The 21,757-nt window shown below is 67.0% G+C and overlaps 11 protein-coding genes across 11 annotated transcripts; 6 read left to right on the plus strand and 5 right to left on the minus strand.

Annotated features, from left to right (window-relative positions):
• Positions 1–144: 144 nt before the first annotated feature.
• Positions 145–1,475, plus strand: MICPUCDRAFT_49759 (uncharacterized protein). The gene is made up of 3 exons (XM_003063877.1): positions 145–473; positions 653–928; positions 1,204–1,475. The coding sequence occupies exons 1-3, from the start codon at positions 405–407 to the stop codon at positions 1,387–1,389; spliced, it is 531 nt and encodes a 176-aa protein (XP_003063923.1). The 5' UTR covers positions 145–404; the 3' UTR covers positions 1,390–1,475.
• Positions 1,476–1,726: 251 nt separating this feature from the next.
• MICPUCDRAFT_23339 (uncharacterized protein) lies at positions 1,727–2,687 on the minus strand (the record flags this gene model as incomplete). Its single annotated transcript, XM_003064071.1, has 3 exons — positions 1,727–1,936; positions 2,115–2,396; positions 2,586–2,687. 3 exons carry the CDS (start codon positions 2,685–2,687, stop codon positions 1,727–1,729), a joined length of 594 nt encoding a protein of 197 aa, XP_003064117.1.
• A 691-nt stretch (positions 2,688–3,378) lies between these two features.
• On the plus strand, positions 3,379–4,748 carry MICPUCDRAFT_53742 (uncharacterized protein; the record flags this gene model as incomplete). The annotated part of the gene is made up of 4 exons (XM_003063878.1): positions 3,379–3,750; positions 3,879–4,020; positions 4,163–4,257; positions 4,515–4,748. The coding sequence occupies 4 exons, from the start codon at positions 3,379–3,381 to the stop codon at positions 4,746–4,748; spliced, it is 843 nt and encodes a 280-aa protein (XP_003063924.1).
• A 135-nt stretch (positions 4,749–4,883) lies between these two features.
• Positions 4,884–6,194, plus strand: MICPUCDRAFT_53743 (uncharacterized protein; the record flags this gene model as incomplete). The annotated part of the gene is made up of 2 exons (XM_003063879.1): positions 4,884–5,400; positions 5,562–6,194. 2 exons carry the CDS (start codon positions 4,884–4,886, stop codon positions 5,705–5,707), a joined length of 663 nt encoding a protein of 220 aa, XP_003063925.1. The 3' UTR covers positions 5,708–6,194.
• Positions 6,195–6,297: 103 nt separating this feature from the next.
• MICPUCDRAFT_66145 (uncharacterized protein) lies at positions 6,298–7,362 on the minus strand. The gene is made up of 2 exons (XM_003064072.1): positions 7,257–7,362; positions 6,298–7,126 (listed from the first exon to the last, which is right to left on the minus strand). The coding sequence occupies exons 1-2, from the start codon at positions 7,344–7,346 to the stop codon at positions 6,800–6,802; spliced, it is 417 nt and encodes a 138-aa protein (XP_003064118.1). The 5' UTR covers positions 7,347–7,362; the 3' UTR covers positions 6,298–6,799.
• Positions 7,363–7,623: 261 nt separating this feature from the next.
• On the plus strand, positions 7,624–8,315 carry MICPUCDRAFT_66146 (uncharacterized protein; the record flags this gene model as incomplete). Its single annotated transcript, XM_003063880.1, has 1 exon — positions 7,624–8,315. One exon carries the CDS (start codon positions 7,624–7,626, stop codon positions 8,122–8,124), a length of 501 nt encoding a protein of 166 aa, XP_003063926.1. The 3' UTR covers positions 8,125–8,315.
• A 197-nt stretch (positions 8,316–8,512) lies between these two features.
• Positions 8,513–10,136, minus strand: HEME2 (uroporphyrinogen decarboxylase chloroplast precursor; the record flags this gene model as incomplete). Its single annotated transcript, XM_003064073.1, has 4 exons — positions 8,513–8,656; positions 8,826–9,276; positions 9,474–9,859; positions 10,017–10,136. Coding segments are annotated over 4 exons (1,101 nt in total), but the record flags the coding sequence as incomplete, so codon positions are not given.
• Positions 10,137–10,869: 733 nt separating this feature from the next.
• Positions 10,870–15,733, plus strand: MICPUCDRAFT_53750 (uncharacterized protein; the record flags this gene model as incomplete). Its single annotated transcript, XM_003063881.1, has 7 exons — positions 10,870–11,661; positions 11,853–11,918; positions 12,103–13,695; positions 13,807–13,932; positions 14,170–14,381; positions 14,543–14,738; positions 14,918–15,733. 7 exons carry the CDS (start codon positions 10,870–10,872, stop codon positions 15,701–15,703), a joined length of 3,771 nt encoding a protein of 1,256 aa, XP_003063927.1. The 3' UTR covers positions 15,704–15,733.
• Positions 15,734–15,814: 81 nt separating this feature from the next.
• MICPUCDRAFT_53751 (uncharacterized protein) lies at positions 15,815–16,012 on the minus strand (the record flags this gene model as incomplete). The annotated part of the gene is made up of 1 exon (XM_003064074.1): positions 15,815–16,012. One exon carries the CDS (start codon positions 16,010–16,012, stop codon positions 15,815–15,817), a length of 198 nt encoding a protein of 65 aa, XP_003064120.1.
• A 109-nt stretch (positions 16,013–16,121) lies between these two features.
• Positions 16,122–16,715, minus strand: MICPUCDRAFT_53752 (uncharacterized protein; the record flags this gene model as incomplete). Its single annotated transcript, XM_003064075.1, has 1 exon — positions 16,122–16,715. One exon carries the CDS (start codon positions 16,713–16,715, stop codon positions 16,122–16,124), a length of 594 nt encoding a protein of 197 aa, XP_003064121.1.
• Positions 16,716–17,405: 690 nt separating this feature from the next.
• On the plus strand, positions 17,406–18,011 carry MICPUCDRAFT_53753 (uncharacterized protein; the record flags this gene model as incomplete). The annotated part of the gene is made up of 2 exons (XM_003063882.1): positions 17,406–17,669; positions 17,817–18,011. 2 exons carry the CDS (start codon positions 17,406–17,408, stop codon positions 18,009–18,011), a joined length of 459 nt encoding a protein of 152 aa, XP_003063928.1.
• Positions 18,012–21,757: the final 3,746 nt, after the last annotated feature.

Genomic DNA, 21,757 nt, shown 5'->3' on the forward strand with positions numbered 1-21,757 from the left:
TCGGCTCTTGCGATGAAAATACCCTTTCAGAATTTTTGATCGAACCTCGTCGACCTCGCCGGGTCCGAGCGCCTGAGCAAGACGAACGCCACCGGCGAGCGTCTGCGCGAGGCGAGGCACATCAACAAGAGCCTCAGCGCTTTGGGAAACTGTCTCAACGCGCTCGCGGAGAAGCAACAGTCCGCGACAGAGAGCAAGACGGCAGCAAAGCACGCGGCGCACGTGCCGTTCCGCGACTGCAAGCTGACGCACATCCTCCCACCTTCTGGTCTGCGTAGCTGACCGCGAGCGCGACTCCCACATCACACGCGGGCGCGCGCCGCTCTGTCACGATCGCGTCGTCCACGCCCCCCACCTCCTCTCCCCCTTCCTCCGCGCGCGAACCCGCGTACACGAGAGAGGGCATGACGCCCGAGAAGGCGGAGAGCGAGCTCGACGACTGCCGCAAGAACGTGCGCCTCGTCAAGCACATGGTGCGCGCGCGCGTCGTCCAGCGAGCCGCCCTCGCGCGCGAGCGAACGGAACAGCGAAGAAGGGATCGCGTCGAGCCCGCGCCGTCCTCCCTCCCCACACACACACACACACAAAACGCTCGCTCGCGCCCCGACCGTCGTCTGATCCTCCCCTCCTCACCCCCCCCCCCGCCGCGCAGGTGGAGGCCATGGAGAAGGCGGGGTGCGCAATCAACCGAGACTTTTTCAAGGTGGATCGCTGCGACCAACCCGTCCTCGGCGGGTTCCGCCCGGACGCGGGCGTCGTGATCTGCCACAACAACATCTCGTGCCGAACGGACATGGAGAACATGCTGACGCACGAGCTCGTGCACGCGTACGATCACTGCCGAAACAAAAACATGAACTGGTTGGACCTGAAGCAGCACGCGTGCTCGGAGATTCGCGCGTCGAATCTGAGCGGGGACTGCCACTGGGTGCGCGACCCGACACTGGTTCCCATACGACCCCGTCGGCGAGGTGGACGCCGATCCTTAAGGACTTTTGCCGTCTTCTCTCTCCGCCCACACCACGCTTTCAATCCCCGTCCTCGACGCCTGCCCCGCCGTCCACCGCCGACGGCCTCTCCTCTCTCTCTCTCTCTCTCTCTCTCTCTCTCTCTCTCTCCGCGCGACGCGGCGAGACGCGCGACTGGCCGACTGACCGACCGACGAATCGAACCCGATCGAACGCCCCGACCGACGCGACGCAGGTGAACGAGTTCTTCCGAGGGTCGTTGAACGTGCGCAACGGGCATCAGAAGTGCGTGCGGAGGCGGGCGGTGCTGTCCACGGCGATGAATCCGGCGTGCGAGAGCAAAGCGCACGCGGTCGAGGCCGTGGACGCGGTGTTTCAAACGTGTTTCAACGACCACCGTCCCTTCGAGGACATACCGTGATCGCGACGACACCGCTAGCGTCGCACTAGCTAGGCACGCGTAGAATACGATAGCGGCGCGGAGACGAATAAAGGTTTTTCTGTGGTACGTATTGTCTCATCGGGGACGACTCGCCTCTTCCGTCTCTTCGTTCCCTCCTCCTTCGCCGGCTCTCTTCTCCCGCCCCGTCCGCCCGCGCGCGGTCCGCCTCCTCCGTCTCCGCGCCCCCTCCCTCCTCGCCCGTGGTCGCCCGCCGCCGCCGAAGCGAGCGAGCGAGCGAATCGAATCGAATCGAATCGAATCGAATCGAATCGAAACCAATCCGACCCCGCGGGTCGTCGCCGGCGTCGACCGACGTCTACTTCATCCAGCTCGGCTTCTTCAGCCCCTTCAACCCCGGAAGGTTCGCCATCGCGCTCTGCAGCTTATCCCCCGCCTCCTCGAGCTGCGACGCGAGCTCTTCCTGCGGCTTCTTCGGCGGCGCGAACGCGGGATGCTCCAGAAGCGACTCCAGAAGCGTCGTCCCCCGCAGCGCGTTGGTGAGCGGCATGTGCCCGCGCGCCGCCTCCTTCCTCCAGTCAAACTGAGCGTCGTCGTTTGTGATTGGCGGGCGACGTGGCGGGAAGTGATGCGATTGGTTAGTTATTTGATGACGTGGATTGGATTGGTGTGATTGGACGAGAGAGAGCGACGGAGAGAGACGCCGCCGCGGCGGTGGAAAAGTCAAGTCAAGTCCTCGAGGAGACCGGCGTAAATAAAAAATGTGATTTCGCTGAACGCGCCTCCTCCGGCCACTTGCGGTAGTTGTCGTTCTCGCCCTGGACCCAGTCGATTTGCTTGAAAAACTTCGGCCACTGCCGCTTCGCGCCGACCCAAAGCTTCCTCTGGACGCTGAACCCGTGCCTTCCTTCGCTGAAGTGGACCCACAGCGCGTCGATGGTCTTGAGGTCCGCGACCGGGAAGTCGCGCGCCTCGGTGAAGTAAACCCACCCGCGGTCTTCCGCGTCTTCGCCTCCGAGGACGCACATCTGGTCGTTCCATACGAAGCGATGTCGGGGTGGAGTTCATAGGCGTCAGAGGCGGAGTTGAAAGGCGTCGAGGACGGGCGTTGAAAGCGGGGGCTGGGCGGAGCGAAACGACGGGAAGTAAAGTCCTTAAGGATCGGCGTTCACCACGCGAACGCGGTCGTACGGGAACCAGTGTGAGATAGAACGCACCAGGCGGCGGTGCTCGTCGTCCGCTTTCTCCCACTCGCCTGCGGCCAGGAGGTCGCGGAACGGCTTGTAGTCCACGCCTCTCTGTCGAACGGAGGAATGCATCGCGCGGGCGGGCGGGCGACGGTCAGCGCGGATAGAGGAGAGCGCGGATAGACTCGGAGAGCGAAGATAGAGAAGATCTCATCGCGATCGGAGCGACAAGACGCGCGAGCGAGAGAGGGGGCGTCGAGGTGAGCGCGAACGCACGTCGCTCAGGAGCTCCGGCTCCGGCTTCGCCTCCGCCGCGGGCTTCGCGTCCGTCGTCGTCGTGTCCGCGAGGACGTTGAAGACGCCGCCGCGCGCGCGCCTCGCGTCGCGCCCGAGCGTCGTCGCGCGCGACGAACGGAGCGCGAGGCGCGATTCCGCTGATCCCGCGAACGTCGCCGCGAGCACATGGTGGGTTCGCTTGGAGGGCGCGCGCGTCGTCGCGACGCGCGCGCCCGCGCCGCGCGTCCCCGCGACGGAGACGCGCGCGCTGACGACGGGAGCGGTGGTGACGGCGGACATCGTGCGTGTGATGCGCGTCGTCGAGTGTTCCGCGCCTCTCGCGGCGCGCGCGTCGTCGCGCGTCGTCGCGCGAGCCATTACCCTCTTTCTTTCTTTACCGCGAGACGGACCAATCAGCGCGCGCGATCGGGGCTGCGCGATCGCGGTGAATCCAGATCCACAGGCAATTAGTATCCGAGTACGACGCGCGCGTACGGAGTACGGAAACGAAGAAAAAACATTCATTTCTCACAGCAGCCTCTTTCGAATGAAGCGACACTTCCTCGCGGCACCCACCCGCGCGCTTCCGACCCCGCCTCGAATGAAACCCCCAGACCCCGCGTCGGTCGGCGCGTACCCCGGCGCGAACGACGCGTCCTCGCGCGACTACTCGAAGTGGGACGACGCGATCTCGGTCGAGCGCGTCCGCCAACTTCGCGACGAGGGATGGTGCGTCGTCGACGACTTCTTGGGCGGAGGGGGCGCGTCCTCCTCGTCCTCCGACGCGACGTCGCGCGGCGCGGACGGCGCGGACGTCGCGAGCGGCGAACGGTGGGCGACCGCGATTCGCGACGAGATCAAGTGGCTCTCCGGCACGGGGTTGATGCGCCCGAACCGCACGCACTTCGCGAATCCAAAGGTACGCGCGCCGTCGTGGGCACCTCCCTCCCCGCGCGAGATCTGTCATTGACACGTCACGCGCGCGCGGCGGTACTTCGCTCGATCGACGTTCTCATCCCCCTCGTCTACGTCGTCGCTCGACCGCAGGGCGAGCGTCATCTGTTCGCGAAACCGAACGTGTACGAGACGGACCTGCACGAGGAGGAGATACGCGTGCTGTGCCCGGAGCTCGACGCGCTGTTCAGAGAGAGCGCGACGCGCCTCGCGAACGCGTTCACCGCGCGCATAGGTGCGTCCGAAGAAAGAACGTTCTCTATGGAGTCGTTTCCTTTCTTGTTCGTTGTCGACGAAGTTTTTTTTGGAACGGAACCGAACGGGAACGGGAACGCGCGCGCTCATTACTTCGCTCCCCCTCCCCGCCGCCCCCACAGACGAGCTGTCCGCGATGGAGTACAGAGAAGCGAACGAGCAGCAGGAGGCGATGGACAAGCACAAGGCGGAGCTCTTCTCGCCGTCGCGCGCGCGCGTCTTCGGAAGCGAGGGAAACCTCCAGGCGCGTTTTATTATCCTTCGCACCGGTCCCCGTACGACCGCGTTCGCGTTGTGAACTTCATTCCTTAAGGACTTTCTCTTCCGGCGCATGCGTCTCTCCGCCAAGGCAGGGTCCCTCGCCGCTTTCGATGCCGACACACCGCGCGCGACGCCTTTCAACTCCGCTTCTGACGCACCCCTCGACTCCGCCCCGACGTTCGTTCGCTCGCGCGGACCCTCGACCCTCATCAGATCCTCGACTGCCACGAGCACCACCCCGACCACCCGGACCACCCGGTGCGGCGGCACAGCGAGCTCACGCGCGAGGTGGGCGATTACGAGCACATCTCCGAGCCTCGCGCGCCGAGCGAGGCGAATAGCGAGGACGAGGACGAGTCGCCCTCGCCCCCGGGCGGCGCGTCGGTCAAGGCGCCGGGTGCGTTCTGTTATCACACTGGTCCCCATACGACCGCGTTCGCGTGGTGAACGCCGTTCCTTAAGGACTCTCTCTCCCGGCGTTTCTCTCCGCCCAGGGTCCCTCGCGTTCAATCCCCGCCCGCGACGCCTTTCAACTCCTCCGTCTGACGCCTTTCAACTCCACCCCGACATTCGTCGCTTCGTATGGACCCTCGACCCTCAGCGCCGCCGAAGCGTCGCCCGTTCGATCTGTACACGGGCGACCGCTCGAGGACGGTGAAGATCCAGCACAACGCGGGAAGAGGCGGGTGCTTCCCGTTGCATTACGACAACCCGGGACCGCCGTCGTCGCGCGCGTTGACGTGCATTCTGTACTTAAACCCGGACTGGAGCGAAGGCGACGGCGGCGAGCTGCAGTTGATTCCGTTTCTTCGCGCGCCCGTCCGCGTGAACCCGCGGCACGGTCGTCTGGTCGTCTTCCTCTCCGACCACGTGCTGCACAAGGTGCTGCCGAGCGAGGTGGAGCGGTTCTGCCTCACGATCTGGCTCGACGGCAGCGTCAACTCTCCGAGAGACACGCGCCTCAACCTGCCCCCGACGGCGTTGAAGGACATCAAAAAGACCGCGGACGCGTTGCACGGGTCCGCGTCGCAGAGAGCGCTGTCGCGCGCGGTGTACCCGGACGAGTACGAGAAGAGTCTGCTGGACTGCATGGGCGGCGGTGCGTCGCGCGCGTCTCTCGCCCGCTTCCGCTTCGTTCATATTACTTTTCACCCCGCGCCCGCCCGGTTTCAAGATCCGCCCGACCCGACCGCGTCGAACCCATCGACTGACCCGTCGACTTTTTCGATAAAAACCACGATACCCCGCCGCCCCCCCCAGTCGACGGCTGCGCGGAGATGCTCGAGTCGCACGCCGCGCACCTGAGGGCGCTGAGCGGGAATAAGCCGCTGAAGATGCTCGTGGACGCGCTCAGGAAGAGGAAGGCGGAGACCGCGGACGCGGAGCCGGAGATGGTCGTCGAGTAGAGAGAGACGAGACTGCTTCCCATACGACCCCGTTCGCGTGGTGCACGCCGTTCCTTGAGGACTTTTCCCGTCAACGCGGGCGGGCGGGCGGGCGGCGACGCGGCGAAGGAAGAGACGGACGACGAGACGCGACGAGACGCGACGACGCCGACGACGGCTGGAGTTACAAACGAACGAAGAATCGAATGACAGGATGAAGAGAGCGCGACGAGCGAAGCGAAGCGACGGACGGACGCTTCCTCCTCTCCCTCCCGAACGACGGATCAAAGACCGGGGGAACACGCCCCCTCATCCTCCTCCACCTCGTCGCGGAGCTCTTCTTTAGACGGTGACTAACAACCTGACGTTGTTGACATCCAACTCCTCTTTAGACGGTGACTAACAACCTGACGTTGTTGACATCCAACTCCGCGGGAGAGGAGCTGATGCTCCCTTCCTTAGGATTGTAAAACTGCTTCCCCATCGCGATCGTGGCCTCGATCTCCGCCTCGACCTTCGCCGGCCCCGCCGTCTTCTCGATCGTCTTCTTGATGGAGAACCCGTTGGTGTTGGCCGGGGAGCAGACGCCCGAGGTCGTGACGACCTGCACGCCAAAGTACGGCGCGTTGTTCGCGTAGTCGTACGTCCCGGAGACTTTCAGGATGACCGCGTCGAGGTCGAAGTCCTTCGTGTAGTAGAGTTCCTTCTTGCCCTGTCGGATCGGACGCGTCGTCAGAGCGGAGTTGAAAGGCGCCGAGGTCGGGCGTTGAAAGCGAGGGACCCTGGGCGGAGAGACACGACGGCAAAAGTCCTTAAGGATCGGCGTTCACCACGCCGACGCGGTCGTATGGGAACCAGTGCGAGATAGAACGAATCACGTCGATCGAATGAATCGTCGAGAGCGAAGGACGAAGAAACGAACGACGCCGGAGGGGATGGATCCCATCCCGCGCGCGGCGCGAGCCGCGTACGCCCTAAACGCATAAACCCTATGCGCGCGCGCGCCGCACCGTGTTGAGTCGGATCTGCCCGTTGAACCACGTCTCCGTGACGTCCCACTGAGGGTCGAGGGTCCACGCGAAGCGACGAACGTCGGGGCGGAGTTGAAAGGCGTCAGAAGCGGAGTTGTGAGGCGTCGATGTGTGTCGGGATCGAAACCGACCGTGGTGTGGGCGGAGAGAGGCGACCGCCGGGAAGTGAAGTCCTTGAGGAACGGCGTTCACAACGCGAACGCGGTCGTATGGGGACCGGTGTGATAACAGAACGCGCCTGAAAGTTGGGCACGTACGCCACCTTTCCAAAGTTCCCCGCGTCTTGGTTGCACAGCGTGAGGTCCGTGCCGACGCTGAAGCGGAGGTCCGGCGCGAACGGGATCTCGACGTCGAGCTTCTTGCGGAGCTGGAGCGTCACCTCGGGGTTGCCGGGCGCGAGCGTGACGAACTGCGAGGAAGGGGGCGGGAGGGGAGGAGGAGGAAGTGGGTGAGCGACGCGTTCGAGATCGGGGGAAACAGAACGCGTTCGAGATCGGTCGATCAGTCGATCGGAGTCGCGCGGCGTCGTCGTCGCGCACCTTGGACATCTTCTGCTTGATGTCGCCGAGGAACCCGGTCGCGGCGGCGGTGGCCGCGTCCTTCGCCTCGTCCAAATTACCGAAAGACATGGTGCGAGCGCGTGCGCGCGGGCGATGCGATGCGAGTTGTGCTGACGCGATGCGATGTTAAACCGGTTTTTCGTCGGGATGATATTTTTAAGCTCAGTACTCGTACGGCCGTACTCGTAGTTTTCGTTTCTCACTGGCGTCCGTACGAAACGAACGCGCGCTCCCCGCTGGCCAGCTGGCGCCCTAACAACTTATCCGAGACACGTCGTCGTCTCGTCGTCGTCGTCGTGCGCGGCGCGTCACTCGCGATCGCGCGCGCATCGTCCCGTCTTCGATCATGCACGCGAGCACCGCATCCACCCCGAGCGTCGTCCGCGCGCGCGGACGCGCCGCGACGACCGCGCGCGCGACCGCCGCGGCGCCCGTCGCGCGCGTCGTCGCGTCGTCCCCCGCGATCGAATCCGCCGCGAGGGTCGCCGCGCGCCGCTCTCCCGCCGCGCATCGCCGCCTCGCGCTCGCGCGGTCGCCGCGACCCGCCGCGCGTCGCGCGACCGTCGCGCGCCGCGCGACGAGCGCCGAGCTCGCACAGCTCGCGCTCGAGCTCGACGAGGAGACGATCACGACGATCCTCGCCGCGGGGCTCGGCCTCGCCGCGGGGCTCGGCATCCCGATCTTTTTCGTCACCCAGGAGAAACGAGACGAGGCGCGTCTGGAGGAGATCCGCGAGCTGAACCGCGCGACGCTCAAGGCGACGGGGGAGCAGATGAGCGAGGAGGAGATCGCCGATCTGCGACCGTCGAGGTACTTGGACCGCCGAGAGTTCAAGGACGACGACTGATCGCTCGAGGGGCTGAAGACCCCACTCGCGGCGACGGTGGATGGAGAGAGGTCAGGTCGGTTATCGGTCGGGCGACGACTGGAGAATTTAATGGACGGATCGAAGACAACGTTGAGCTACTACGAAGAGAGCGAGACGAGACGTAGAAGCGAACGTGGGCCCTAACGTGACACGACGCGAACGTTCGCGTTAACGCGTTCATCATCGCATAACAATCAATCAATCCATCCATCCGTCCGTCCGTCCATCGATGGATCGTCGCTCGCCCGCGATCCGATCGACTACGCGACTCCCGTCGATCGAACACTCAACGAATAATGCATTCGGCGAAAATTTAATTTCAACGCGCGAGAAGGAATCAAATCAAACAGTCTTCTTCGCGTCCTCGTCAATACCTGATCTTCTTCGCGGCGTCGAAAAATGCCTTGACGTTCTCCTCCGGCGTCCCGACCAACACGCCGTGCCCGAGGTTGAGGATGTGACCGACCGGCCCCGCCTTCGCGCAGACGTCCTGGACCGCCTTCTCCACCGCCTGTTCCATACGAGCGAACGTCGGGGTGGAGTTGAAAGGCGTCAGAAGTGGAGTTGAAAGGCGCCGAGGTGTGTCAGGATTGAAAGCGAGGGACCCTGGGCTGAGAGTAACGAACGCCGGGAGAGAAAGTCCTTAAGGATCGGCGTTCACCACGCCGACGCGGTCGTACGGGGATCAGTGTGATGCTAGAACGCGCCTCCGGGGGCGCGAAGAGCACCGCGGGATCGACGTTGCCTTGCACCGCCTTGTCGCCCACTCGCCGCCTGCCGTCCTCCATGTCGATCGTCCAGTCCAGGCCGATGCAGTCGACCCCCGTCGTCGCCATCCGCTCGAGCAACCCTCCCGAACCGTTCGCGTACAGCGTCAGCGGCGTCCCAGGGTGCGACGCCCTGACTTTGTCCACGACGCGTTGAATGTACGGCTTGCTCCACACCTCCCACATGTGCGGCGGGAGCTGCCCTCCCCAAGAGTCGAAGATCTGCACGCACTGCGCGCCCGCGTCGATCTGATACCCGACGTACGTCCCGACCGCGTCCGCGACGGCGCTCAAGATGGCGTGCAGCGTGTCCGGCTCCGTCATGGCCATCGACTTGATCGTCTTGTACGTCGAGCTCGAGCCGCTGGTGGAGGGAGTTCAAAGGCGTCAGATGGAGTTGAAAGGCGTCAGAAGCGAAGTTGAAAGGCGCCGAGGGCGGGTATGGGAACCAGCGTGGGATCCTGGGTGGAGAGATGCGTGCGCTGGGAGAGAAAGTCCTTAAGGATCGGCGTTCACCACAGCGACGCGGTCGTACGGGGACCGGCGTGAATACGAACGCACCCCTCGACGATGTACGTCGCGAGCGTCCACGGCGCGCCGACGAACCCGAGGACCGCCGCGGAGTCGCCGACTTCTTTCCGCAGCTCCGTGAGCGCCTCGCCGACGAAGGGCAGCATGTCGAGGTCGAGCTCGTGCAGCGACTTGAGACCTTCGGCGTCGCGAATCGGTTGGTCGAGGATCGGACCTTTGTAGTCATCGATCTCGAACGGGATCCCGATCGCGGGGAGCGGGGTCAGAATGTCCGAAAACAGGATCACGCCGTCGGGCTGAAACGCCCTCCACGGCTGAAGCGTGATCTCTACGATCAGATCCGTGTTCTCCGAGCGCTCTCGGAACGACGGATACTTCACCGCGAGGTCGCGGTACTCCTTCATGTATCGACCCGCCTGAGGGTCGTTCCATACGAGCGAACGTCGGGGTGGAGTTCAAAGGCGTCAGGTGGAGTTGAAAGGCGTCGAGGGCGGGGATTGAAAGCGAGGGACCCTGGGCGGAGAGACGCGCCGGGTGGAAAATTCCTTAAGGATCGACGTTCACCACGCCGACGCGGTCGTATGGGGACCGGCGTGAGATAGAACGCGCCTGACGCATCATCCACGCCGGCGGGCGCTCCACGGGGAGGCTCTTCGCCGCGCGCACGAGCAGCGGCTCGACGTCTGAGAGGGAGTTTGTTTAGAACGAAGGACATCGTCAGTCGGGAAGGAAGGAGCGGATCGATCGTCACGTCACGTCGTCGCGGAACGGAGGCGCGCGTCGCGTCGCGGTGCGCGAAGACGTCGCGAGGAGTCGATCGATCGAACGATGAGGTTTTAGGGCGAAGCGCGCTCGTTCGGACGGGCGAAACGCGCGAGCGACGCCTCGCGCGCGTCGCTCGTCGCGGACGAAAACGAGAGGGCGGGGGCGGGGGCGTCGCGCGCGCACCGTCGGCCGCGGCGCGGACGGCGAGGCCCGCGTGCGCGCGCGACGCGCGGGGCGCGCCGGCGCGAGATGTCGCGAAGAGCGACCTCGCGCGGACGACGCGAGAGCTCAACGTCATCGGGCGCGCCGCGGGGGACGCGCGCGTCGTCGCCGCGGACGCCATCGCCGTCGTCGGCGTGAGGAGGAGCGGCGTGATGCGAAGGGGTCGCCTGCGATGCGAAGCGGAGTCCGAGGGAGGGGACGACGCGCGCGCGAGGAGGAGTGCGGAGAGTGAGCGATTCCGGAGATCGGACTACTGAAAGCGGAGTGTCGGGAAATCTCCCCTCGCGCTGATTGGCGGAGGGATTCGGCCTGACTGAGATTCCATACGAGATCTCATCGTACGTAGTACGCTCCGCGTATCCGCGTCACTCATCCGTCTCAGATCCCAAAAAAAAGCGAACGCGCGTCGTTCGACACATTCACAACCGCGCCCCCCTCGATGCGTCGGCGGTCGACGGACGGCGGCTGGTCCTCCCCGAGCGCGCCGCCGCCGACGACGACGCGCGACGACACGCCGCCGAACCAGCGGCGCGCGGCGGCGGCCACCCCGCCGTCGTCGCCGCCGCGCGCGTCGCTCGACGGCGGCGAGCGACGCGCGAGCGGAGGAGGCGTCGCGAGTAATGATGGCACGAGTAATAATAATAATGGCCACGGCGCGGCGTCCGCGAGCGAGAAGGGACGCGAGCTGGCGAGAGACGCCGAGCGCGTGAGCAAGGTGGTCATCGCGCAGGTGAAGCAGCGCGGGCGCGACCTCGGGAGCAAGATCAAGGCGGCGTGGAAGACGACCGAGCGCGAGGCGAGCGCGCTGTTCGTGTCCCCGCCGTCGTCGCCGTCGCCGAAGAGTCAACAACAACAGCGGTCGCATCGTCCGCGAGACGGCGACGACGGCGAAGACGGAATCGGCGGCGCGCGTCGCGACCGCGACGACGCCTCCATCCGCCGCCGCGGCGGCGCCGCGGAGAAGGAGAGCGGCGTCGACGAGCGAGAGCGAGAGCGCGACGCGTCGCGCGGAGGACGCGCGGGTTCGGGATCATCTCGACCCGCCGGCGGGGTCCAGCGGGCGGTCGCGGAGAACCTCCGACGCCTCGCGCGATTCCCGCACCGCGACGAGAGCGACCCGCCGGAGGGGTACGTTAACCTGTGGGTGAACAATTTTCAGCGCTGGCAGACGCGATGGCTCAACGCGAGCTCGACGCCGGGGGTGCTGCTCGTGCATCGAAAGTCCACGAAGGTGGGTTGTTATCTCACCGCGCACTGGTTCCCATACGACCGCGTCGGCGTGGTGAACGCCGTTCCTTAAGGACATTCTCTCCCAGCGTCCGTTTCTCTCCGCCCAGGGTCCCTCGCTTTCAATCCTGACACACCTCGACGCCTTTCAACTCCGTTTCTGACGCCTTTCAACTCCACCCTAAACGCCCTCAGCTCGGCCGAGCGACGAAGATCGATCTCGTGGGCGCCTCGGTGGTGTTTCCGAGCCGCAGCAATCAGGTGCGTTCTATACACTGGTCCCCATACGACCGCGTTGGCGTGGTGAACGCCGATCCTTAAGGACTTTTGCCGGCGCATCTCTCCGCCCATCCCTCGCTTTCAATCCCCGACCGCGATGCCTTTCAACTCCATCTGACGCCTTTCAACTCCACCCCGCCATCGCTTTGTATGGAACGACCCTCAGAGAGAGTTCGTCGTCGTCGCCGGCGACATGCTGTATAAGATGCGCGCGCTGCGACCAGGGGGGCGAGAGAAGTGGGCGGCGGTCATACGCGACAGCGCGAGCGCGTTGGAGCGCGCGGCGGCGATCGTGAAGGACAGGGAGAACGAACGGGCGGCGGCGGCGGCGGCGAGGGCTTCGGAGGGCGGCGGCGGCGGCGGCGCGACCGCTACCGCGACCGCGGGCGCGAAGAAGCTCGGCGCGACGCGGGTGGACCCCCCCGGAGGGAGGCCGTCGCGATCGTCTTCATCGGCACCCCTTGATGTCCACGTGGCACACTCGGCACCCCCCGTCGTCCGCGCGGCGCCGCCGCCCTCGACGCCCCCCCCCGCGGCGGACGCCGCCACCGCGGAGGCGCTTCGCGCGACGCTCGAAAAGGCGTGGTTCGAGCCGACGCTCGCCGCGCGCGCCGCCGCCGCAGAGTGCGCGCGCGACGTCAAGACCGGCATCACTCGGCTCGCGGAGTCCCTGGGCGTGAAAGTCAGCGGCGGCGAGGACGATGGCTCCGAAACGGCCGTGACGACGGCGTTACGCGGCGTCGAAGACGCGTTCACGTACGCTTTGGACGCCGCCATCGGAAAGTGCGTCGAGCTCGAGACGACCAACGCGTCGCTGCGAAGGAAGCTCAGGTGCGTTCTACTGTTAACGAAAGTGTTCACCCATCCATCGGTTTCAACATTTGATCGCGTCCCCTTTCAACTGACCGGTGGACTATTTTCGTATACTGGAACGGCCCTCGTCAGTCGCGCGAACGAGCAGCTCGCGATCGTCGCCGCGGAGTGCGCGCCGAAGAATGGAGTCGCGACGACGCGCGGCGTCGGCGCCCCCGGGGACGGGGGGGGACGCGGGGACGGGGCCGCCGCCGGCGTAAGTCAAAAGTCGGAAGACGTCGTCGTCGTCACCCCCGGGCGCGCGTCCGCGTTCGCGAGAGCGCTCGCGCTTCGCGACGACGAACGCGCGCGCGGTCCCGAGGGACCCGGCGGCGTGGACTCATCAGAGAGCGACGCCAGCTCGGACTACGGAAGCGTCGCGTCGTTCATCTCCGCGGCGGCGAGCTTGAGCTTTGGCGGCGGCGGCGGCGGCGCGGGGGACGAGCGCGAAACCCCGGAATACATCGCCGCGGTCGAGGTCATGAACAAGCACGATTACGTCGTCAGCGAGGGGACCGCGGCGGACGGCGAGCGAGGGGACGAGCTCGTCGAGGGCGTCGCGTCGCCGACGCCGGGAGGGGGCGCGGACGCCGCCGCGAGTTTGATTTTCGTCGGCGGCGGCGGCGACGACGACGACGACGACGGCGGCGGCGACGACGACGACGACGCCGCGGCCGACGACGACGCCGCGGACGACGACGACGTCGACGACGACGACGCGGCGATGGCGGCGTTCATCCCGCGAACGCGACTCCCCGCGCCCGCGCCTCTGAACCAGTCGTTCTCGCTCTGGTCCGTCCTGAGGCAGGCGATGGGCAAGGACCTCAACCGAATATCCATGCCCGCGTCTATCAATCAGCCGCTGAGCATTCTGCAGCGCGCCGTGGAGGACTTCGAATACCTCCAGGTGCGTTCTATACAAACGTTTTTCACCCATCGCTCGGTTTCAACATTTGATCGCGTCCCCTTTCAACTGACCGATGAATGAACATCTTTTCTATGGAATGGCACTCACCAGCTGCTGTACGACGCGATCGATTACCCCGCGGGCGTCAACCGGATGGCCGCGTTGTGCGGGTTCGCGCTGTCGTCGTACGCGTCGTGGTTCGCGCGCCCTCGGAAGCCGTTCGCGCCGACGTTGGGGGTGCGCGTTACACTGGTTCCCATACGGCCGCGTTCGCGTGGTGAACGCCGTTCCTTAAGGACTTTTCCGTTCAGACTGGTCTTTCCCGTCTCTCGTGCGTGCTCTCTCGGCCGCGCGATCCGACGCGTCGCCGCGATTTGACCAATCGCGTCGCGAGAGTGCGTATCTCGCGCGCTGACTGACCAATCAAATCAAACCAAATCAAATCGCGCCCCTCCCTCCCTCCGTCCTCACCAGGAGACGTACGATTGGACGTCGCCGGACGGTCGCACGCGCGTCCTCGTCGAGCAGCTCGTGTACGACCCGCCCGTCGCGGCGTGGCACGTCGAGGGGATGTCGCCGCGCGGGGAGCCGTTCGTCGTGTCCGGCGACCTCGCGGGAGTGTCCAAGTTCTGGGGCCAATACCTCGAGGTCAACTTCCAAGGCGCCGCGCACCTCACGCTGCCGCGGTGCGTTCTGGTTACACTGGTCCCCATACGACCGCGTCGCCGTGGTGAACGCCGATCCTTAAGGACTTTTGCCGGCGCATCTCTCCGCCCACGCCACGGTTTCAATCCCCGCCCTCGGCGCCTTTCAACTCCAGCTGACGCCTTTCAACTCCACCCCACAGGACGAACGAGACGTACTCGTGGAGCAAAGCGTCGATGCACGTGCACGGGCTCGTGAGCGGGCAGATTTGGATCGACATGGTCGGCGACGTCGCCGTCTTCGCGCACGCCACCGGAGAGAAGGCGAAGCTGCGGCTCGCGAAGGCGTCCGGGAAGGGCGGATCCGGGAAGGCGCGGCGGGGGCGCGTGGAGGGGGAGGTGCGTTCTATACACTGGTCCCCATACGACGGCGTTGGCGTGGTGAACGCCATTCCTTAAGGACTTTTCCCGGCGCATCTCTCCGTTCATCCCTCGCTTTCAATACCCGCCCTCGGCGCCTTTCAACTGCGACTGACGCCTTTCAACTCCACCCCAACGTTCGCTTGTATGGTTTCCAGATTTTCGACGCCGACGGCCGCGTCGCGGCCACCGTCGACGGGTGCGTCCTGAGCGAGGTGCGCGTCCACGCGGACGAGGCGTACGAGCGGCGAGCGGTCGCGGAAGAAGCGGCGGTCGCGGAAGCGGAAGCCGTCGCCGGCGGCGGCGCCCCCCAGAGGCGACGAACGAGGCTGCACCCGCTCGACGTCAAGTGGAGAGGAACTGGAGAGGGCGGCGGCGACGCTCTCCCGCTCTTCGCGTTCGCCGGCTTCGCCGACGACGCCGCGCGGCAGTACGGCTTCACGCCGTTCGCCATCGCGCTCAACGAGCTCACGCCGGAGCAATACCGGAACCTTCCGCCCACGGACTCGCGGCTGCGGCCGGACATGCGCGCGCTCGAGGACGGCGACGTGGAGCTCGCGTCGGAGATGAAACGACGCGTCGAGGGGATCAACCGGTCGTCGGCGGCGGCGAGGAAGGCGAAGGACGAGAAGTATCGACCGGCGTGGTTCGCTCGGAGCGAGAGCAGCGGCGGTGGCGTGCGCGTCAACTTCGCGGAGCACGGCGCCGCGCTGTGGACGTACGCGGGTGGGTACTGGGAGCAGCGCGAGGGGGGTCGATGGGATCGAGACGCGACGCGCGGCAGAGACGTCTTCGGATTACAGCGGCATCTGACGACGCCGACGACGCGGAAGAGCCACGCGCCGCGGCGAAGCGCGGACGGCGCGCCGAGGATCGAGGCGTCCGCGGAGAAGAAGCGCGACGACGACGCGGAGGACGAGGGAGAAGAGAAGAACGCGGCGTGATTTTTGAGTACAACAGTATCTCGCGTTCTATCGCGTCGTCTGATTCGATCGTCGCGACGTTAGTAAGTCACCGCCGGCGATACGCCGCGTCGCGTCATCTCGTACAATCAACTACAGCAACCCCTGGACGCCGTTCGCGTGGTGATGCACCATCTTCCACTCTCCTCCCTGTCGCTCGAAGACGTTCGTCGCGGTGAGCGTCCCGTACCCCGTGGAGCTGTCCACCTTTTCGACGCACGTGACGAACCCCAAGTCGCCCGACGCGTGCACGCGAACGTTCTCCGCCTCGACGTCTAAGGGTCGTTCCATACGAGCGAATGTCGGGGTGGAGTTGAAAGGCGTCAGATGGAGTTGAAAGGCGTCGAGGGCGGGGATTGAAAGCGGGGGGTGGGCGGAGAGAGACGACGGCAAAAGTCCTTCAGGATCGGCGTTCACCACGCGAACGCGGTCGTATGGGGACCAGTGTATAGAACGCACCCAACCCCCCGCCCGGGATGCTCGAGAAGACGATCTCCCACGACGCGAGGACGTCCGGAGCGCCGCTGATCACCGCGCTCCCCGGGTGCATGCACTGCACGTGGTCGCCCGCGCCCCACACGTCGCGCATCGCGCGCAGGCTCCCCGAGCGAAACGCGACGTAGAAGCGCTCGTTCGCGTCGAGGACGCCGGTCGCGGCGTCGCGTTTCATCGCCGAGAGTCGGTCTCGCAGCGACGCGGCCGCGGTGAAGTCTTCGTCGCGGATCGCGGTCGCGAGCAGCTCCTCGAGGTCGCGGATGCTCGGGCGCGCGTCGTCGTACCCGGACGCGACGTCGTCCGTGGAGGAGGAGGAGGAGGAGGAGGCGCCGTTCGACGCGCGCGCCGCGACGTGGAGACGCGGCGCGAGGCGACGACGCATAATCAGGGAGGCGACGGGCGTCGGTCGACGCCCCGCGGGGTCGGCGGCGCCGGCGCGCGGGACGCGACGACGCGACGACGCGACCGGCGGCGCGGCGACGCGCGCGGCCGCGGACATCGCGCGCGAGACGCGACGGAGCGGCGTTTTCGGCGGCGGGGCGGCGACGATGGCGACGACGCGCGGTCGTCGCTGTGGCGACGACGAGGTCGACGACGACGATTTTATTTTATTTTACAGGTATTCGTCGTCGTCGTCTCCGGTTTCTTATCGCATCGCACTGTCGGCCGCGCGCGCCCGCCCGCCCGCCGCCGCGCGACCTCGAGCGCGATGCTCGCGCTCCGCGCCGCGCCCGTCGTCGTCGTCGTCGCGCCGCGAGCGACGACGACGCTTCCGCGCGCGAGGACCGAACCTCTCGTCGCGCGCGCTTCTTCTTCTTCTTCTTCTTCTTCGCGTCCTTCGCGTCCTCGTCATCGCGTCGTCGTCGCGGCGTCGGACGACGACGCGCCCGGGGCCCCCACGTCCGCGGACGACGACGCGCCATCGCCCGCGCCAACGCCCGCGCCGCTCAAGTCCGGCGGCAAAGGCGGCGGCAAGCGCCGCGCGGACAGCACCGACGCGGTCGCGTCGTTCCTCACGCGCCGCTTCGGCGTCGCGGGGGGACTCGCGTGGCTCGGGGTGCTCACGTTCGGCGTCGTCTCGGGTGCGTTCATCCGTATTGGCACGCATTTCACCAATCGTCCGGTTTCAACGTTTGATCGCGTGGGTCCCTTTCAACTGATCACCGACCGGTGAACGAATGTTTCAACCATGCCATCCGCGAATCATCGATCATCAGAGCAACTCAAGACGCGGCGAGAGGTGCGGGAGGCTGTCGAGGGGACGACGGCGGTCGCGGAGGCGAAGCGCGTCGAGGTGGCGACGGAGAGCGGGCTGCGATACGTCGATATCGTCGTCGGCGGGGGCGACGCGCCGAAGAACGGCTACCTTCTCGCGGCGGACGTCGTCGCCACCGTCGTCGGCGACGGCGACGAGGCGCGTTCTCATCCATCGCACTGGTTCCCGTACGACCCCGTCGGCGATCCTTAAGGACTTTCTCTCCCGGCGGGCGTTTCTTCGCGCCCAGGGTCCCTCGCTTTCAATCCCGACACACCTCGACGCCTTTCAACTCCGCTTCTGACGCCTTTGAACTCCACCCCGACGTTCTGTTCGCTCGCGCAGAACGACCCCGAAGTCGTGGTCCTGGACACGAAAAAGACGCGTCGGCCGCTGATATTCGCGTTCGGTAAGCCCACCGGCCCGATCACGCGCGGGGTCATGGAGGGCGTGAGCACGATGCGCCAGGGCGGCGTCCGCGTGATGACGGTGCCGGCGAACGTGGGGTTCGGGAGCGAGGGCGCGACGGTGCGAAATTGATCTTCCGCGCGACGAGCGTCTCGTTTTGAGTCATCATCTCCTCACACTGGTACCCATACGACCGCGTCGGCGTGGTGAACGCCGATCCTTAAGGACTTTTCGTTTTTCGTTTTTCGTTTTTCGCCCGCCCCGCGCGCGGTTGGTAGGTTCAACATTTGATCGCGTTCGTTCCCTTTCGACTGACCGATGAAAGTATCATGCTTTTCGTCGTCCCGCCTCGTTTCGGAACCAGCTGAGCGAGGGCACCGTGCCGCCGGGCGCGACGCTGCGGTACGAGCTCGAGCTGACTCGGGTATCCGTCCCGCCGTCGTGACGGTCGAGGCGCGGCGGTCGCGGTCTCGTCACTCCTATGAGCATTTAGTCTCATCACTCCGCGGTTCGGTCGCGCGCTCGCACGTCTCGTGGCGCGCAGGCAGCGCAGAAGTACTTCCGCGCGTCAGCGGTGGTAGGTGTGTACTCTTATGTCTACTACGATGATTGGTTCTACTTCCGGAAGTACAGTCTCGTCACTCCTATGAGCGTTTAATCTCGTCACTCCGCGACGTCTTCCAACTGCCCGACGAGGTACATGTATCTGTACGCGAGCGCGACCGCCTCCGCCTTCTCCCTCGGCACGATCGCGAACACGGCGTCGCTCAGCGCCTCGAGCGACGGCGGTTCGAATCCGCGCGTGTCCTTCTTCGGCGCGTCGAAGACGGTCGCGTGAGTCGACGCGTTTTCATCATCCCGGGGTCCCTCGGCGCGTTTGGCGAGAAAGTCGTAGAGCTCGCCGAAGGCGTCGGCGCCGACGAGCGCCGTCGCGGCTTCCTCCGTCCGCGTCATCGCGCGGACGAGCTCCTCCACGCGCGCGCGCCGCGACGTTCCGTGTCGGTTCATATACCGCGTCTCGGAATCTGAATCGTCGGACTCGGACTCGGACTCGGATTCGGAATCGGAATCGGAGGAAGAAGAGGAAGAAGCGCCGGCGGACTCCGCCGGCGCGTCGTCCGCCGCGTCGGCGTCGGTGTCGGACGACGACACGGTGTCGGAGAAATCATCGTACACGCCGGACGACGACGACGAAGAAACGCGCCGACTCCGGCTCGCGTCGACGCGCGCCGCCGCCGCTTCGTCGCGCGCGCCGGTCCCCGCGCCGCCATCGTTCTGTACACTGGTTCCCATATGACCGCGTCCGCGTGGTGAACGCCGATCCTTAAGGACTTTCTCTCCCAGCGTGTCTCTCCGCGAACGCCGATCCTCCTCGAGGACTTCGCCGTCGCCGTCGCCGTCGCCGTCGCCGTCAGAGTCGCTCTCCTCGTCCGCCGCCGGAACAGCTCCGCCTCCTTCGCCCACGTCGTCCTCCGCGTCTTCGCCGCCGCCGCCGGGCAGCACCACCGGGTTCGCTTCGTCCTCGAACAGCGGGTTCGGCACGTGCACGGCGTACGGATCGAACGTGTCGTCGTCGTCGCCGTCGTCGTCGTCGTCGTCGCCGCCGTCAGAGTCCATACCTCCGTCCACGACGCGCCACGCGACGCCGTCGTCGCCTTCTCTTCCCGCGGTCTTCGTCGTCGTCGTCGTCGTCGTCGTCGCCGTCGTCTCCGTCGTCTCCGTGGTGCCGCCGCGCTCGCCGAACGCGAACGGCAGCGTCCCGGTGATCGTCAACGCCGTCGCGCCGCCCGACTTTGGCTTCGACGCCGCGATCCCCGCTCCCGCGTCCGCGTCCGCGACCGCGTCCGCGTCGTCCGCGTCGTCCGCTTCCTCCTCCGCGCCTCCTCCCTCCTCCTCCTCCATCCTCGCCGTCCGACGCGACGCGAACCGCTCGAGCGAGCTCCGGACGCTCCTCCGTTCAAACCCGGCGGCGGCGACGCGCGGTCGCGGATCGACCATCGACGGCTCGGTCGAAGGCTCCGGCGCGTCCGCGTCCGCGTCCGCGGGGGTGAGACTGCTTCCCATACGACCCCGTTCGCGTGGTGAACGCGATTCCTTGAGGACTTTCGCGTCGGCGTCGGCGTCGCTCGGGACGGAGTTGGCGACGTCCGTCGCCGCCTTCGCCGCCGCGGCAGCCTCGGCGATCGCCGCCGCGAGCGCGCCGCCGTCGACGCCGCCGCCTCCGTCGATCGTCTCCGGCGCCACCGTGGACGCGCCGCCGAAGAGAAGAGAGCTCGAGCTCGTCGTCGTCGTCGTCGTCGTCTCGCCCGGCGCTTCGTTCTCCTTCCCTTCGACGCGGGTTCCGTCGTCGTCGTCGGGCCCGGGAGACGTGTATCGCGCGCCGACGTACGACGCCACCGCCGCCGCGGCGGCGGCGACCGCGTCGCTCGCGCGCGACGGCGACGGCGACGGCGACGATCGACGTTCCGCGTCCGCGTCCGCGTCCGCGTTCGCCGCGTTCGCCTCTTCCGGCGCCGGCGCCCTCGCGGCGCGCACCCCGAGCGCTCGGGCGAGGCGCGGCGTGAGATATTCCCCCTCCGCCGCGGCCAGCTCCGCGACCGCGGCGGCATCGCGCGCCGCGAGCTTCCTCCTTCTCTCCGCGCGAGCTCCGGCTCTGGCTCCGGCTCCGGGCGCCGCCGCCGCCGCCGCGACGTCGTCCGCGCGGCGACCTCTCGGCGGCGTTGACGTCGCGATGATCTCTTTCCTCGCGCCGACGACGCCGAACGCGGACGCGGGTCGCCCGGCGCCGGCGTCGTGCGCGTGCGCGGCGACGCGGCCGCGCGCGACGACGCCCCCCGCGGTCGACGGCCGCGCGCGCGCGGCGCCGCCCGCGAACGCGCGCGGGCGCGCTCGCAGCGCCGACGGCGGCGCGCCGACCCATCCGCGTCCGGGTCCCCCGGGTCCCGACGCCCCCGCCGCCAACGCCAACTCCCGCATCCCCGGGCTGTCCGGAGGCGGCGGAGAACGCGCGACGACCACCATTGCGGCGCTTTCGGGTCGCTTTCGATTCCAAGCCTCCGCGCCGAGCTCCGGGCCGCCGGCGTCGTCGAGCAACGACGGCAACGCGGCGACGGCGGCGGCGTCGCGCGCGCGAATCATTCGCTTCTTCTCCTCGGCGTCGCGTTCCGACTTTTTCGCCTCCGCCGCGCGATGGCTCGCGATGGCCCGAAGCGCCGCGCTCATCGGGCGTGTTTGCGGGCTCGCGCTCATCGGGCGTGTTTGCGGGCTCGCGCCCGCGGTACGCGGTCGCGAGCGCGGCGCCTCGGGCCCCGGCCCCGGCCCCGCCGCGGACTGCGGGCGAACGACGTATTTTATCCGCCGCGCCGGGGGGGACGCGGTCGGCGGTTCCTGTTCAGCCGCCGCGCTCGCCGGCGCCGGCGCTCGTCCGAAGAAGAGCGGACGCGGTGCGGACGCCGGCCTCGACGCGGGCGACCCCGGGTCGCTCGCGAGAGGCTTCCGGTTGTTCGCCGCGACGCGCCTTTTGGGATCGCCGGGGATCGCCGTCGTCGGCCGCTCCCCTCGCGACGGTTGACGTTCCACGTCCGCCGCTCTCGCCGCCGCGAGCCTCGCGCGCGCCTCCTCCGCCGCCCTCGACGCCGCGGCGACGCGCTCGCGCAGCTTCGCCGCCGCCGCCGCGCGCTTCTCGTCGTGTTTCATCGCGGTGAGCGGACGCGGTCCCGCGGCGGCGGCGGCGGCGGCGGCGACGCCCGCGGCGACCGCCGACGACCGCGACGGTCGACGTTCCGGTTGTTCCGCGTCCCTCAGCGGCGCCGGGGAGCACCGCGCGCGCGCCGCCGCGGCGGCGTCCGCCGCGACGGCGTTCGAACCCGCGGCGGCGG

This window comes from Micromonas pusilla (assembly GCF_000151265.4).
Source record: "Micromonas pusilla CCMP1545 genomic scaffold MICPUCscaffold_16, whole genome shotgun sequence".
Classification (NCBI taxonomy): Eukaryota; Viridiplantae; Chlorophyta; class Mamiellophyceae; order Mamiellales; family Mamiellaceae; genus Micromonas; species Micromonas pusilla.

Excerpts from the sequence above, each read along its gene's own strand:
- MICPUCDRAFT_49759 (XM_003063877.1), top strand. The coding sequence starts at position 405 with ATGACGCCCGAGAAGGCGGAGAGCGAGCTCGACGACTGCCGCAAGAAC. Across the intron at positions 474-652 it reads TGCGCCTCGTCAAGCACATG|GTGGAGGCCATGGAGAAGGC; the intron begins GTGCGCGCGCGC and ends CCCGCCGCGCAG. Across the intron at positions 929-1,203 it reads TGAGCGGGGACTGCCACTGG|GTGAACGAGTTCTTCCGAGG; the intron begins GTGCGCGACCCG and ends GACGCGACGCAG.
- MICPUCDRAFT_66145 (XM_003064072.1), bottom strand. The coding sequence starts at position 7,346 with ATGTCTTTCGGTAATTTGGACGAGGCGAAGGACGCGGCCACCGCCGCC. Across the intron at positions 7,127-7,256 it reads TCAAGCAGAAGATGTCCAAG|TTCGTCACGCTCGCGCCCGG; the intron begins GTGCGCGACGAC and ends CCTTCCTCGCAG.